Source organism: Tachyglossus aculeatus, chromosome 10, assembly GCF_015852505.1.
Source record: "Tachyglossus aculeatus isolate mTacAcu1 chromosome 10, mTacAcu1.pri, whole genome shotgun sequence".
Classification (NCBI taxonomy): Eukaryota; Metazoa; Chordata; class Mammalia; order Monotremata; family Tachyglossidae; genus Tachyglossus; species Tachyglossus aculeatus.
In genome coordinates, this window is record NC_052075.1 from 51,418,035 (window position 1) to 51,433,914 (window position 15,880).

General features: G+C 56.1%; 2 protein-coding genes across 2 annotated transcripts; one reads left to right on the forward strand and one right to left on the reverse strand.

Moving 5' to 3' along the window:
• Positions 1-39: 39 nt before the first annotated feature.
• Positions 40-6,007, reverse strand: LOC119933300 (nitric oxide synthase interacting protein). Its single transcript, XM_038752746.1, has 9 exons — positions 5,896-6,007; positions 3,158-3,239; positions 2,261-2,366; positions 1,498-1,579; positions 1,237-1,387; positions 985-1,103; positions 687-874; positions 374-482; positions 40-158 (listed from the first exon to the last, which is right to left on the reverse strand). Exons 2-9 carry the CDS (start codon positions 3,225-3,227, stop codon positions 87-89), a joined length of 897 nt encoding a protein of 298 aa, XP_038608674.1. The 5' UTR covers positions 3,228-3,239; positions 5,896-6,007; the 3' UTR covers positions 40-86.
• Positions 6,008-10,716: 4,709 nt separating this feature from the next.
• On the forward strand, positions 10,717-15,401 carry PRRG2 (proline rich and Gla domain 2). Its single transcript, XM_038752754.1, has 6 exons — positions 10,717-10,820; positions 11,691-11,886; positions 12,511-12,556; positions 12,813-12,945; positions 13,980-14,159; positions 15,306-15,401. Exons 1-6 carry the CDS (start codon positions 10,717-10,719, stop codon positions 15,367-15,369), a joined length of 723 nt encoding a protein of 240 aa, XP_038608682.1. The 3' UTR covers positions 15,370-15,401.
• Positions 15,402-15,880: the final 479 nt, after the last annotated feature.

A 15,880-nucleotide genomic window follows, 5' to 3' on the forward strand; every position in this document is an offset into this window, starting at 1 on the left:
CCTGCCCAACCCCGCCAGCCTGTCCTCAGCAGCGAGGGCTCAGTGTGAAGCACAGCACAGCTTTATTGCCTCTTTCCTTGGGGTCCTCAGGCCTGCATCACAGGGCGAGATTTCTTCGCTTCCAGGGTCACCCCGGAGCCGGCAAAGCCTGTGCCTCCCTGCGGGGAGAAACACACGGAGCCAGAGGTTGGGGGTGAGGCGGGGCGGACGGTCCGGGGGGGGGACAGTAGAGCAAGGGCAGAGAACCAGGCGAGGGTAGGGGGAGCGGCACCGGCTGGTGGAGGGCTGCAAGGGAGGAGGGGGCGAGCTGGGGCAGGAGGAGCCGGGACAGAAAAGGGGGCAGGGGCAGGAGGAGCTGGGGCAGGACTCTCACCCGCTGCAGCACGATGATGTCCTTGGCCGTCAGCTTGGCTCCGTTGATGGGGTCCACCATGTCCTTGCGGATCAGCCGTTCCACACACTCCAGGGTAACCACTGCCCCCCTGCCAGCCGCGGATGGATGGATGGGTGCACTGAGACCCGGGATCCCCCCCCTTCTGCCGTCCCCACTCTCACCCCCCCCACTCCCCAACAACCCAGGCAGCCGAGGGTGGTCCCACGGCCGCCGCCACCCACGCGAGAGCAGGCTCCGACGGCCCGCGACCACCGGCCCCGTCTGATGGTCCGGCGGCCCCGGGCGCACTCACGAGGGCCGCAGCACGGCACAGGGCACGGAGTTGCTGAGGCTGTCGCGGGTGACGGCGCAGATGTAGCGCTCGCTGCGGGTGATGAGGCCCACGCGGTCCACGGAGCCGTCCAGGAGCGTGAAGTGGACGGGCGTCAGGTCGTTGAGGCGCAGGGGCCGTCCGCTCATCGGACACAGCACCGCCCGAGACTGCCGGGCACGGGACAGAGACAGAGAGAAACAACGGTGGGTGGGAGGGGAGGCGACGCCAAGGGAAAGGGGGAGTCGGTCGGGGAGGGGAGAAGGGGGGGTGTCCTTACGGGTTTCTGCAGGCGAGAAGCCTTGGCCTCCGGGGTGAGCGAGGGGATCCAGAAGCTAGGCAGCTGCTTGTCCTTGTCCTCAGGGGCGGAGGTGGCGCTGGGCCCCGGCTCGCTGTCGCCTGGCCGGGATGACAGGACGGGGTCTTGGCGGGGGGGAAGAGGGGCGACCAGGCCCATCACCCCACTTCCGCCCCCACACCCTCCCCCCGCCCTCCGGCTCCTTGTCGCCCCACCCTCCGGACCCCTCCGTACCGGTCCCCGCCGGCCGCCGCTGGAAAGGGTTGAGGGGTTTGGTGACGATGGCGGTCTCCTTCTCCAGGAAGCCGCGCACCTGCTCCTGGGCGGCCGCCCGGTTCAGCTCGCGCCGCTCCGCCTGCTGCTCCCCCTTCTGCTTCTCGTAAGCCTGGGGGGTGGGGAGGAGGAGGGGACCCCTCGCCGTCAGCCCCGGTTAGCGAGCTTCCAGACGCTGCCGTGTGCACCCCCATTCCGGACCCCCACCTCCATCCCACAGACCTTCATCTGCCGCGCAATCTCCCTCTTCTGGTGCAGGATATATTCCAGGATGGCTTCCTTTTCGTATAAGAACCCGTCGGGGCTGGAGAGGGCAAGGAGAGGGATCCAGCTAACAATCTATTTTTTTTAATGGTATTTGTTAAACGCTTACTATGGGCCAGGCATTGTACTAAGCGCTGGGGTACATACAAAGTTATCAGGTTGGACAGGGTCCCTGTTCCACACATGGCTCACAGTCAAAGTCCCCGTTTTACAGATGCGGTTTCTGAATAATAACAACTGTGGTATTTGTTAAACACTTACTATGTGCCAGGCACTGTACTAAGCGCTGTAGTAGACGCAAGATAATTGGGTTGGACACGGTCCCTGTCCCACAATCTATTTCCCCATTTTACAGTTGAGATAACAGGCACAGAGAAGTGAAGTGATTTGCCCAAGGTCACAGAGCAGACGAGTGACGAAGCTGGGATTAGAACCCAGGGCCTTCTGACTCCCGGGCCATTGCTCTATATGGCAGATAGTCTACCTGTCTCACCCCGTGGCGACCAGAACAACGATAATACTATCGTTGGAGAGGGCAAGGACAGGGGTCCAGCTAACAATCTTTTTTTTTTAATGGTATTTGTTAAACGTTTACTATGGGCCAAATAGCAGAACTATTTGGTTCTTGCTATATGCCAAATGCTGTGCTTAGCGCTGGAACGGCTCCCAGACAGGGCAGCGCCCAACCCTCCCCGTCCCTTCCCCTTGTCCCCCAACTCACGTGACAACAGGATCGTGGCAAGGCTGCAGGGACAGGCAGCAGCAGTCGAAGTCCTTGACGGCATCGCGGCTCAGGCGCACATTCTGGGTCCCGTAGCCCGAAGCCGCTGCGGGATGGCGGGGAGAAAAATCGATCCATCATTGGTACTCAATGTGTGGTTCCTGAATGCAGAGCACTGTACTAAGCGCCCGGGGGGACTACAAAGAGTAAGCCGCCTTCTCTTCACCCACTCCCTTCTACAGCACCCTGATTTGCTCCCTTCATTCATCCTCCCTCCCATCCCCACAGCACATGTGTATATATCTAATTTATTTAATCAATCAATCGTACTTATTGAGCGCTTACTGTGTGCGGAGCACTGTACTAAGTGCTTGGGAAGTACAAGTCGGCAACACAGAGACAGTCCCTACCCAACAGCGGGCTCACAGTCTAGAAGGGGGAGACAGAGAACAAAACCAATTTATGTATAAATAAAACCAATTTATTTATGTAATTAACATGTCTCCCCCTCTAGACTGTAAGCTTGTTGGGGCCAGAGAATGTGTCCTTATTGAACTGAACTCTCCCAAGGGCTTAGTACAGTGCTCTGCACAGAGTAAGCGCTCAATAAATATGGTCGACTGGGGCGAGGGCCGAGTGGGTAGGATTGGAGATTGGAGGAAAAGGGGCCATCAGCCCCTTTAGACTGCGAGCGTGTTGTGGGGAGGGATTGTCACCCTTTATTGTTGTAGTGTACGCTCCCATGCGCTTAGTACAGTGCTCTGCACACAGTAAGTACTTAATACAATTGAATGAATAAATACAACTGACCCCACTCCTCCGGGAGACGCTCATTCCCAGGCCTCTCCTCCAGCCTCCCCCTGGACTGGCCTTCAGCCCCGCTAGCCCCCCACTCACCCGTGTCCTTCTTCTTCTCGTGGTAGGTGTAGACGGCTCCTGCCGTGCAGTTCTTCCCGTGGCGGGTCATCTCGGGGTGGGCCTGGGGAGAAAGAGGGGCTTGAGAGGGTCCCGGCCTTGGGGTGGGCTCCCAGGGCAGCTGGGTTCCCCGAACGGAGTGGGAGTTGTGGCGTAGGGGGCTGCGTTTAGGACAGGTGTGTCCTCACCCACGGAAGGCGATAACGGGAGAGGGAAGGACTTGTTAACACCCACTGAGGCCCCTGGCCCCGGGAGGGAAGGACCCACCGCCCTGGGACGGCTCCACCCACCAGGTAGCCCCCCTTCTGGAGTCTGCCCTAACTCCCTTCTGCTTCAGTCTGGCAATCAGCCTGGCTTAGTGGAAGCAGCCCGGGCTTGGGAGTCAGAGGACGTGGGTTCCAATCCCGGCTCCACCACTCGTCTGCTGCGTGACCTCGGGTAAGCCACTTCTCTGGGCCTCAGTGACCTCATCTGAAAACGGGGATGAAGACGGGGAGCCCCACGTGGGACAACCTGATGGCCTTGTATTTATCCCAGCGCTTAGAACAGGACTTGGCACAAAATAAGCACTTAACAAATGCCATAATAATCATCATCATGGAGGGGTAGGGAAGGGCAGCATGGCTCCGTGGAAAGAGCAGGGGCTTGGGAGCCAGAGATCATGGGTTCTAATCCCGGCTCTGCCACTTAATAATGATGGCATTTATTAAGCGCTTACTATGTGCAAAGCACTGTTCTAAGTGCTGGGGAGGTTACAAGGTGATCAGTTTTCTTGACTGTGAGCCCACTGTTGGGTAGGGACCGTCTCTATATGTTGCGAACTTGTACTTCCCAAGCGCTTAGTGCAGTGCTCTGCACACAGTAAGCTCTCAATAAATACGACTGAATGAATGTATGAATGAATGAGGTTGTCCCACAGGGGGCTCCCAGTCTTAATCCCCATTTTACAGATGAGGTAACTGAGGCCCAGAGAAGTGAAGTGACTTGCCCAAAGTCACACAGCTGACAATTGGCGGAGCCGGGACCTCTGACTCCCAAGCCCGGGCTCTTTCCACTGAGCCACAGTGCTTCGCCACTTGTCAGCTGTGTGACTTTGGGCAAGTCACTTCACTTCTCTGGGCCTCAGTTCCCTCATCTGTTAAATGGGGATGAAGACTGGGAGCCCCCCGTGGGACAACCTGATCACCTTGTATCCCGCCTCCCAGCGCTTAGAACAGTGCTTGGCATATAATAATAATAATAATAATGGCATTTATTAAGCGCTTACTATGTGCAAAGCACTGTTCTAAGCGCTGGGGAGGATACAAGGTGATCGGGTTGTCCCACGTGGGGCTCACAGTCTTAATTCCCATTTTACAGATGAGGTAACTGAGGCACAGAGAAGTTCAGTGACTTCCCCAAAGTCACACGGCTGACAAGTAGCGGAGCCGGGCTTTGAACCCTCGACCTCTGACTCCAAAGCCCGTGCTCTTTCCACTGAGCCACGCTGCTTCTCTAGTAAGTAATATAGTAAGTGCTTAACAAATACCATTATTATTATTATTGTATCATCATCATCATCATCAATTGTATTTATTGAGCGCTTACTGTGTGCAGAGCACTGTACTAAGCGCTTGGGAAGTACAAGTTGGCAACATCTAGAGACAGTCCCTACCCAACAGTGGGCTCACAATCTAGAAGGGGGAGACAGAGAACAAAACCAAACATACTAACAAAATAAAATAAATAGAATAGATATGTACAAGTAAAATAAATAAATAAATAAATAGAATAATAAATCTGTACAAACATATAAACATATATACAGGTGCTGTGGGGAAGGGAAGGGGGTAAGATGTATATATGTATATATGTTTGTACATATTTATTATGCTATTTATTTATTTTATTTGTACATATCTGTTCTATTTATTTTATTTTGTTAGTATCTTTGGTTTTGTTCTCTGTCTCCCCCTTTTAGACTGTGAGCCCACTGTTGGGTAGGGACTGTCTCTATATGTTGCCAATTTGTACTTCCCAAGCGCTTAGTACAGTGCTCTGCACATAGTAAGCGCTCAATAAATACGATTGATGATGATGATGAAGATGGGGGGATGGAGAGGGGGACGAGGGGGAGAGGAAGGAAGGGGCTCAGTGTGGGAAGGCCTCCTGGAGTAGGTGAGCTCTCAGTACGCTTAGAACGGTGCTTGGCACATAGTAAGCACTTAACAAATACCATTATTATTATTATTTTCTGGACTGTGAGCCCGCTGTTGGGTAGGGACCGCCTCTCTATGTTGCCAACTTGGACTTCCCAAGCGCTGAGCCCAGTGCTCTGCACCCAGTAAGCGCTCAATCAATCAATCGTATTTGTTGAGCGCTTACTGTGTGCAGAGCACTGTACCGTGGCTCACTGGAAAGAGCCCGGGCTTTGGAGTCAGAGGTCATGGGTTCGAATCCCGGCTCCACCACATGTCTGCTGTGTGACCTTGGGCAAGTCACTTCACTTCTCTGAGCCTCAGTTCCCTCATCTGTAAAATGGGGATGACGACTGTGAGCCCCACGTGGGGCAATCTGATCACCTTGTATCCCTCCTGCGCTTAGAACAGTGCTTTGCACATAGTAAGCGCTTAACAAATGCCATTATTATTTATTACTAAGCGCTTGGGAAGTACAATAAATACGATTGATTGATTGAATGAATGAATGGCCCCGCTTCCCGACCGGAAGTCCGTCCTTACGTGCGTCCTCCTTCCCAACTGCCGCCCCCTGCAGGCAGCCGCTCGCCCGCTCGCCCGCTGAGGAGGACGAGGGGCGGCCGGGCGATCAGCGCTGGCCCAGCTGCTTCGACCGCACCGGAAGCCGGAAGCGTCTCCGGCCCCGCCCCCAACCTTGACCGGAAGTGTGTCTGCCCCGAGCGGCTGCGTCCCTCCCTGACCTCCCCCCCCCCGGAAACGCAGGTCCGAGCGCGATGGTTCCGTCCTTCCCCTCCCCACAGCACCTGCATAGATGTTTGTACGTATGTTTGTAGTACTCTATTTATTGATTTTATTTGTACATATTTATTCCGTTTTGTTAATATGTTTTGTTTTGTTCTCTGTCTTCCCCTTCTAGACTGTGAGCCCGCTGTTGGGTAGGGACCGTCTCTAGATTTTTTTAAATGGTATTTATTAATAATAATAATAATAAATAACAATATATTATTATATTATAATAATATTATTAATAATAACTATTATTATATTATTAATAATAATGATGATGATTATGGCATTTGTTAAGCACTTACTATGTGCAAAGCACTGTTCTAACGTTCTCTGTCTCCCCCTTTTAGACTGTGAGCCCACTGTTGGGTAGGGACTGTCTCTAGATGTTGCCAACTTGTACTTCCCAAGCGCTTAGTACAGTGCTCTGCACACAGTAAGCGCTCAATAAATACGATTGATTGATTGATTCTAAGTGCTGGGGGGAATACAAGGTGATCAGTATGTATCAGTATGTATCAGGTGATTAGTATGTTTGGTTTTGTTCTCTGTCTCCCCCTTTTAGACTGTGAGCCCACTGCTGGGTAGGGACTGTCTCTATATGTTGCCAATTTGTACTTCCCAAGCGCTTAGTACAGTGCTCTGCACATAGTAAGCGCTCAATAAATACGATTGATGATGATGATGATCAGGTTGTCCCACGTGGGGCTCACAGTCTTCACCCCCATTTTACAGATGAGGTCACTGAGGCTCAGAGAAGTGAAGTGACTTGCCCAAGGTCACGCAGCAGACATGTGGCAGAGCCGGGATTCAAATCCATGACCTCTGACTCCAAAGCCCGGGCTCTTTCCACTGAGCCACGCTGCTTCTCTTGAGCGCTTACTATGTGCAAAGCACTGTTCTAAGTGCTGGGGAGGTGATCAGGTTGTCCCACATGGGGCTCACAGTCTTAATCCCCATTTTACAGATGAGATAATTGAGGCCCAGAGAAGCAAAGTGACTTGCCCAAAGTCACACAGCTGACAAGTAGCGGAGCCGGGATTTGAACCCATGACCTCTGACTCCAAAGCCCAGGCTCTTTCCACTGAGCCACGCGGCTTCTCCTGATGTTGCCAACGTGTGCTTCCCAAGCGCTTAGTACAGTGCCCTGCACACAGTAAGCACTCAATAAGTACGATTGAATGAATGAACTTGGACTTCCCAATCAATCAATCAGTCGTATTCATTGAGCGCCTCCTGTGTGCAGAGCACTGTACTAAGCGCTTGGGAAGTCCAAGTTGGCAACATCTAGAGACGGTCCCTACCCAACAGTGGGCTCACAGTCTAGAAGGGGGAGACAGAGAACAAAACAAAACGTATTAACAAAATAAAATAAATAGGATAGGTATGTACAAGTAAAATAAATAAATGGAGTAATAAATACGTACAAACATATATACATATATACAGGTGCTGTGGGAAAGGGAAGGAGGTAAGGCAGGGGGGAAAGCGCTTAGTACAGTGCTCTGCACACAGTAAGCGCTCAATAAATACGATTGAATGAATGAATGAGGGGGCCGAGGCGGCGGCAGCGGGAGACGCCCAGGGTCTTTCGCCCCAGCGGCCCCATCTCCGTGCCGGGACCCCTCCTGGGGAACCGTTTCATTCGTTCAATCGTATTTATTGAGCGCTTTCTGTGTGCAGAGCACTTGGGAAGTACGATACTGCGTGGCTTAGTGGAAAGAGCCCGGGCTTGGGAGTCAGAGGTTGTGGGTTATAATAATAATAATAATAATAACATTTATTAAGCGCTTACTGTGTGCAAAGCACTGTTCTAAGCGCTAGGGAGGTTACAAGGTGATCAGGTTGTCCAACGGGGGGGCTCAAAATCTTCATCCCCATTTTACAGATGAGGTAACTGAGGCCCAGAGAAGTGAAGTGACTTGCCCAAAGTCACACAGCTATCAAGTGGTGGAGCCGGGATCTGAACCTGTGACTTCTGACTCCAAAGCCCGGGCTATTTCCACTGAGCCACACCGCTTCCCGCCCTGCCGCTTGTCAGCTGGGTGACTTCGGGCAAGTCACTTTGCCTCTCTGGGCTTCAGTGACCTCATCTGTAAATGGGGATTGAGACTGTGAGTCCCACGTGGGGTAACCTGTTCACCTTGTATCCTTGTATCACTTTGGGCAAGTCACTTAACTTCTCTGGGCCTCAGTTACCTCATCTGTAAAATGGGGATTAAGATTGTGAGCCCCACATGGGGCAACCTGTTCACCTTGTATCCTCCCCAACGCTTAGAACAGTGCTTTGCACATAGTAAGCCCTCAACAAATACTAAAATTATTATTATTATTACCCCAGCACTTAGAACAGTGGTTGGCACATAGTAAGCGCTTCACAAATACCGTCATTATTATTATTAATGAATGAATAAAAACAATTCATGACTGACAAATTCTATTAAAAAATGATCCCCTTGGGTGCTTAACAAATACCATTATTATTATTATTACAGTACAGCAATAAAGAAAGACAATCTCTGCCCACAACAGGCTTTCAGTCTAGAGGTGGGGAGACAAGTAACAGGCATCAATATAAATGAATAGAATTACAGATATATACATAAGTGCTGTGGGGAGGGGGGGGATGACCAAAGGGAGTGAGTGGAGGTGTCGTGGACCCCTCCAGGGCCTCTCGAGGATTCGGCTGCTTTTTCCCCCATCCCTCCTCCACATGGAGGCTGGAGGTCAATCAATCAATCAATCAATCGTATTTATTGAGCGCTTACTGTGTGCAGAGCACTGTGCTAAGCGCTTGGTAAGTACAAGTTGGCAACATATAGAGACAGTCCCTACCCAACAGTGGGCTCACAGTCTAAAAGGTCCTGCCCTCCGCCCCGGGCCCCGGCCCCGGCTCCACCCCATCAGGGACCCAGGATGTCCTGCTCCTCCAGACCCCGGCGCCCCTCCATAAGAGCCCCAACCAACCGACCCTCACTCACTCACTCACCCCATCTCTTCCAGCAAGCCCACAATCATCATCATCATCCCGGCTCCGCCACTTGTCAGCCGTGTGACTTTGGGCAAGTCACCTAACTTCTCTGGGCCTCGGTTACCTCATCCGTAAAATGGGGATGAAGACCGTGAGCCCCCCGTGGGACAACCTGATCACCTTGTAACCTCCCCAGCGCTTAGAACAGTGCTTTGCACATAGTAACCGCTTAATAAATGCCATCATCATCACCATCATCATCATCATCGTGGTATTAAGCGCTTACTATCATCATCATCATCACGCTGGGAAGCAGCGTGACTCAGTGGAAAGAGCACGGGCTTTGGAGTCAGAGGCCATGGGTTCAAATTCCGGCTCTGCCACTTGTCAGCTGTGTGACTTTGGGCAAGTCACTTCACTTCTCTGGGCCTCAGTTCCCTCATCTGTAAAATAGAGATGTAGACTGTTAGCCCCTCGTGGGACAACCTGATTACCTTGTATCTACCCCAGCGCTTAGAACAGTGCTTTGCATGCTTAACAAATACCAACATTATTATTATTATTATTATTATCATCATCATGGTAATTGTTAAGCGCTTGCTATGTGCCAAGCACTGTTCTAAGCATTGGGGTAGATACGAGGTAATCAGGTTGTCCCACGTGGGGCTCACAGTGTCCATCCCCATTTTACAGATGAGGTAACTGAGGCACAGAGAAGTGATATGGCTTGCCCAAAGTCATGCAGCTAACAAGTGGAGGAGGCGGGATTAGAACCCACGACCCTTGACTCCGGAGCCCAGGCTCTTTCCGCCAACCTTCGCTGCTTCTCATGCCCACCAGCCCCCCGGCCCTTCTTGTCCCGACACCGTGATGTTCGCTTTTCGGGGTCAGGGGTCTTGGCCTCCCCCCACCGTGTGGGTCCCTTTAATCACCTGCTCTGTACCAAGCGCCACCCCTACCAGGTGATCCCAAAGCCCCGCCCCCTCGCTCACCTGTAGCCGGGACGGGCGGGCGTCGGGAAGGAGCCGCCCCCCGGCCCCCCACAAACCCTCTTTCGCTCCCAACCTGCTCTCGCCCCCCGGCTTTCCCTCGGACGCGACCGCCCGCCCCCGGAGCCCCGGCTCCGACCCCCCGGCAGGTGAGTTTACTCCCCCTAAACCCTCCGCAGGCTTCGGTGTCCGGCCACAAGTCCGCTCCACCAGCCCTTTGACCCTGGGTTCAAACAATGAGCGGTTGAATGGTTCCCGGGGATTAAAACTGTTTATTTCTGAGAACCGCTATTCCATTTCACCCCCACCGCGGTGCAGGACCATTCCCCCCAGGGACCCCAGACGTCCTGCCCCTCCAGTGACAGGTTGTCAGCCACCCAATTCCTCTCACCCTCTTGGATGGAGTTAGGTGATTTGTGGTGAGGCAGGGTTTTCCGGGTGTTACCACTCTCCCCCATTCCTCTCTGGGATCTGGATATCCGGCCCCTAGGCCCTGGCTCTTCCCCTCCACCTTCCTTACCGTCTTTTCACCCTTCAGGACCAGGCATATTCAGTTCTCCTCAACCCCCTCACTAGTCTCCCCATCTCTCTCCAGGCCTCCCCCCCACCCCCCGCACCATGTGCTTCCCCCTATCCCTGCTGCTACTGCCACTTTATCAAGGGGTCGTCGGCCACCTGCCCCCTCCGCCTGACCTGGGACGGGACCGAGGAACTGGAGTCGGGTCAGTTTCATTCATTCATTCAATCACTTAATCGTATTAAGCTCTTTACTGTGTGCAGAGCACTGTACTAAGTGCTTGGGAAAGTACAGTACAATAATATACAGGGCCCTTCCCTGCCCACAGTGAGCTCACAGTCTAGGGCTGGGCGGGGAGACAGGCGTTAATACAAATAAATAAAATTACAGATGTATACATAAATGCTGTGGGGCTGGGGGAGAGGGGAGGATGAGCGGGTGGGTGTACCCTCAACTTCAGGTGGTCCCCTTGTGTGTGTGTGTTTGGGGGTTAACTTCCCTGGCTCCATCCAGGCCCCCTATCCATGGGCCTCTAGCTCTTCCAGGCCTCGCCCTCCTCATTCATTCATTCATTCAATCGGGAAGCAGCGTGGCCCAGTGGAAAGAGCCCGGGCTTTGGAGTCAGAGGTCGTGGGTTCAAATCCCGGCTCTGCCACTTGTCGGCTGGATGACTTTGGACAAGTCACTTCACTTCTCTGCGCCTCAGTTCCCTCATCTGGAAAATGGGGATGAAGACTGTGAGCCCCCCGTGGGACAACCTGATCACCCTGTATCCTCCCCAGCGCTTAGAACAGTGCTTTGCACATAGTAAGCGCTTAATAAATACCATTATTATTATTTATTGAGCGTTTACTGTGTGCAGAGCACTATACTAAGCGCTTGGGAAGTACCAGTTGGCAACATAGTCCTCAGAGACTAGGCCCCCTTCCCTCCTGCTCTCCTTGGGGATTCCGGTGTCTGGGTCCCCGATCTTCCTTCCTCCACATCTGGAATTTTCCCTTTCCCTTAGGAATCTAGAGGTCCCACCTCACAACCCTGTTCCCAACCCAGGTCTCCCTCCCTCCTCTCCCCCCAGCTCCCCTCCCCTCACAACGTCCCCATTCCTGGAGGGTCCCGGGGCCCTTGCTTTCCTCCACCACCGACTTCGGGTCCCTCGGGCCAATCACTGGGACCTGGAGCTACTGACCCCGGGGAACCTGGAGCGAGAGTGTATAGAGGAACGCTGTGACAAGGAGGAGGCCCGGGAGTTCTTTGAGGACGACGTTAGCACGGTACTGGAATCGGGAACTGGCTGGGAGCCTGAGGTGGGGGGTGGGCGTTGGCAGTCGACTCTTCAGAACTGGAGGGGGTATGGGTCCCCCCTTCTAGACTGTGAGCCCGCTGTTGGGTAGGGACTGTCTCTATGTGTTGCCGACTTGGCGTCATCAGTCGTATTTATTGAGCGCTTACTGTGTGCAGAGCACTGTACTAAGCGCTTGGGAAGTACAATTTGGCAACATATAGAGACAGTCCCAAGCGCTTAGTACAGTGCTCTGCACACAGCGCTCAATAAATACGATTGATTGATGGGTCGCGGGGATGGGTGCGGGGTGAGGGGAGAGTGAGTTGGAGGGAGGGGAGGGGACAAAAGAAAGTGGGGGACAGAGGAAGGAGATGGGGGAGATTGGGGCAGGTGGGGATAGGGTTTGGGAGAGCCCAGAAGGGAGGGAGAGGAGACGAAGGGGATTTAGAAGGGAGACGTGAGAGGGAAGGTCGGAGGCTTGACGCGGAGAAGGGGATCCTGGAGGAAGAACCGGGTCGTGGGTGAGAAGAGAGGAGGTGGTGGAAGAAGGGAAGGAGAGGAATCGGATTCCCGCAGTTCGGCTGACGCCCTCTTCTCCCCCACCCCAATTCAGGAGCTTTTCTGGGAGTCGTACGTCTTCAACGGGAAAGGTGGAGGTGGTGAGTGTGTGTGGGGGGGGTGACGGGCGTCTCTCGGCATCCCAGCCCCAGCAGCCAGGGTCGCTGAGGAGCAAATCTCCCAGCAGCGAGGGCTCTCCTCGGGCGGACTCGTCTCCTGGAGCTCTCTGGCCCTCCAACTACGGACCCTTTCAGACATGCCCCTTTGCCCGGTTGCTAAGGAAGGATGCTCCCCTAGTGACCAGGGCTGTCCCTCCCCCAAAGCCCCCCAACAGACACACCTCCTCCTCTCCATCAGGCCTTGGGAAGGGCTTGGACGTGGCTGGGCTGACCGTGGGGCTGACGGTCGCCCTGCTGCTGCTGCTCTTGACGGGGCTGGGAGTCTACTGGTACCTGAGCTGTTACCGGGGCCGTGCACGACGCCCCAGTGGGTGAGGGATTCTGGGAGCGGTGCAGGGATGGGTGAGAGACATGGAGGGGAGTGCGGATGAGGCTGGAGATCTCTGGGAGCTGGATGTGGGGAGGGAAGGTTTGTGAGGACATGGGTGACCGCCCCGGGGCCATGCCGGGGCTGGTCATTCATTCATACGACTGAATGAATTATTGAGCGCTTATTATGTGCAGAGCACTGTACTAAGCGCTTGGGAAGTGCAAGTTGGCAACATATAGAGATGGTCCCTACTCAACAGCAGGCTCACAGTCTAGGTCAGACCCAGGCCCTCTAGGTCTGCCCTAGCACGAGGCCCTGAGTCGGCCTGCACATGCCTTTCCATTTCTGCCCAAGATCCTTGGTGCGTTTCTAATAATAAGAATTATGGTATTTATTCAGCGACTACTAGGTGCCAGGCACTGTACTAAGTGCTGGGGTGGATACAAGAAATCGGGTCGGGCACGGTCCCCGTCCCACGTGAGGCTCACGGTTCCAGCGTGGCTCAGTGGAAAGAGCCCGGGCTTTGGAGTCAGAGGTCATGGGTTCGAATCCCAACTCCGCCACATGACTGCTGTGTGACCTTGGTCAAGTCACTTAACTTCTCCGAGCCTCAGTTACCTCATCTGTAAAATGGGGATTAAGACTGTGAGCCCCACGTGGGGCAACTCGATCACCTTGTATCCCCCCCAGCGCTTAGAACAGTGCTCTGCACGTAGTAGGCGCTTAACAAATGCCATCATCATCATCACTCCCCATTTTCCAGATGAGGTAACTGAGGCCCAGTGAAGTGACTTTAACGAGGCCACACAGCAGAATGCCTTCTCGACTGCGAGCCCGTTGTTGGGTAGGGACCGTCTCTATCTGTTGCCGAATTGTGCTTTCCAAGCGCTCTGCACACAGGAAGCGCTCAGTAAATACGATCGAATGAATGAATGACAAGGGCCGGGGCCGGGATTAGAACCCATGACCTTGGGACTCCCGGTCCCTTGGTCTTCGCACTAGGGCAGGCCGCTTCACGCTGTTTCTGTCTTTCAGGTCCTGCAGGGCGGGGCTGGTTGTAGAGGAAATACCCCTGCGCTCGCCGCCGCCGCCGCCCGCCACGTCCGTCTCTACCGTCCCGCCGCCCGACCTGCCCCTCGCCCCGGGGCTCCCGTCCTACGAGCAGGCCCTGGAGGCCTCGGGCGTCCACGACGCGCCGCCGCCCCCTTACCACGGGTACCGCACGGCGCCGGCTGGCCGGGGGGCGGGCCTTCGCTGAGGGGGCGCGGCCGGGGATTGGTGGAGGGAAGCGTCCGTCGGGGCCTCGGGAGGGGGCGGGCCTTCGCTGAGGAGGGGGCGCGGCCGGGGATTGGTGGAGGGACACGTCCGTCGGGGCCTCGGGAGGGGCGGGGCTTCGGACGCAAGGGGGCGGGCCTCCGTTGAGGGGGCGCGGCCGGGGATTGGTGGAGGGAGGCGTCCGTCGGGGCCTCGGGAGGGGCGGGGCTTCGGACTCAAGGGGCGGGCCTAAAGTGAGAGGGCGCGGCCGGGGATTGGTGGAGGGAAAAGTCCGTCGGGGCCTCGGGAGGGGCGGGCCTTCTCTGAGGGGGCGCGGTTGGGGATTGGTGGAGGGGCGGGCCTTCTCTGAGGGGGAGCGACTGGGAATTGGTGGAGGGGCGGGGCTTCGGACTCAAGGAGGCGGGCCTTCACTGAGGGGGCGCGGCCGGGGATTGGTGGAGGTACGCGTCCGTCGGGGCCTCGGGAGGGGCGGGCCTTCTCTGAGGAGGCGCGGCTGGGGATTGGTGGAGGGACGGGCCTTCGCTGACCGGGCGCGGCCGGCGATTAGTGGAGGGGTGGGGCTTCGGACTAAAGGGGGCGGCCCTTCGCTGAGGGGGCGCGGCCGGGGATTGGTGGAGGGACGCATCCGTCGGGTCCTCGGGAGGGGCGGGGCTTCGTACTCAAGGGGACGGGCTTTCGCGGAGGGGTCGCGGCCGGGGATTGGTTGAGGGAAGCGTCCGTCGAGGCCTGGGCGTGGCGGGGCTGGAGCAGGACTTCGCCGCGTGGATTAGTTGAGGGAGGTGTCCGTCGGGGCGGGGCTTCAAGAGGCGAGTGGGCGTGGCCGAGCGTCGCCTCGGGGATTGGTTGAGGGAAGCGTCCGTCGGGGCTTCAGGGGCGAGTGGGCGGGGCTTGGGCCGAGCTTCGCCACAGGGATTGGTTGAGGGAAACGTCCGTCGGGGCCTCGGGAGGGCGGGGCTTCAAGAGGGGGCGGGGATTGGTTCGGGGAAACGTCCGTCCGTCGGAGCCCGGAGGGGGGCGGGGCGAAACCGATCTGAACTCGTCTTTTCTCGCTCCCCCCGCCCCCCACCCCACCCCACTGTACTCCAGCAAACCACCCCAACGGCCTCGCCGAGGAGACCCCGCCCCACCGCTCCCACCGACCAACCCGTAGGCTTCACGGACGGAGACCCCCCGCCCACCGACCCTCCCCCCGCCCCGGCCTCCGCCGCCCGCCTGCCCGCCCTCCGGACCGGGGGGGGGCGGGCCGCGAGCCCCGGGACTTGGGGCGGGAGGCGGGGGTGGGGTCCGGCCCCGCTTAGTAAATGTTGTTGTTTTTGACATGTCTGTTTGTTCGGCGCCGCCCACTCCCCCGTCACCGAGCCCCCTCCCGTGCCTTTCTTGGGTGGGTGTGTGGGGGGCGTTTTGAGAAGCCGCGTATTACCGGGGCAACCTTCAAGTGGGGCGGTGGGGGGGGGGGGGGCAGGCCGAGGGTCCGCCGATGCCCGGGGACAGGGGCGTCAAACGAGGTTTTCAGGTTTCGGGGAGGGGGCCGTCCGGGGGCCGTCCCCTCTCCTTCTCCCACCCTTCTCCGGGCGGGGTAAGGTGAGAGGGGAGGGGGCATCGCAGAAGGGGCGAAAGGGGAGCGTGGGCGTCGCCAAGTCTTTTTTTTGGGGGGGGGGGGG

Coding starts and splice junctions, on each gene's coding strand:
- LOC119933300 (XM_038752746.1), bottom strand. CDS start 3,227: ATGACCCGCCACGGGAAGAACTGCACGGCAGGAGCCGTCTACACCTAC. Junction 1,580..2,260: donor TGCCACGATCCTGTTGTCAC/GTGAGTTGGGGG, acceptor TGCCCTCTCCAG/CCCCGACGGGTTCTTATACG. Junction 1,388..1,497: donor AGATTGCGCGGCAGATGAAG/GTCTGTGGGATG, acceptor CCCACCCCCCAG/GCTTACGAGAAGCAGAAGGG.
- PRRG2 (XM_038752754.1), top strand. CDS start 10,717: ATGTGCTTCCCCCTATCCCTGCTGCTACTGCCACTTTATCAAGGGGTC. Junction 11,887..12,510: donor TTGAGGACGACGTTAGCACG/GTACTGGAATCG, acceptor ACCCCAATTCAG/GAGCTTTTCTGGGAGTCGTA. Junction 12,557..12,812: donor CAACGGGAAAGGTGGAGGTG/GTGAGTGTGTGT, acceptor CCTCTCCATCAG/GCCTTGGGAAGGGCTTGGAC.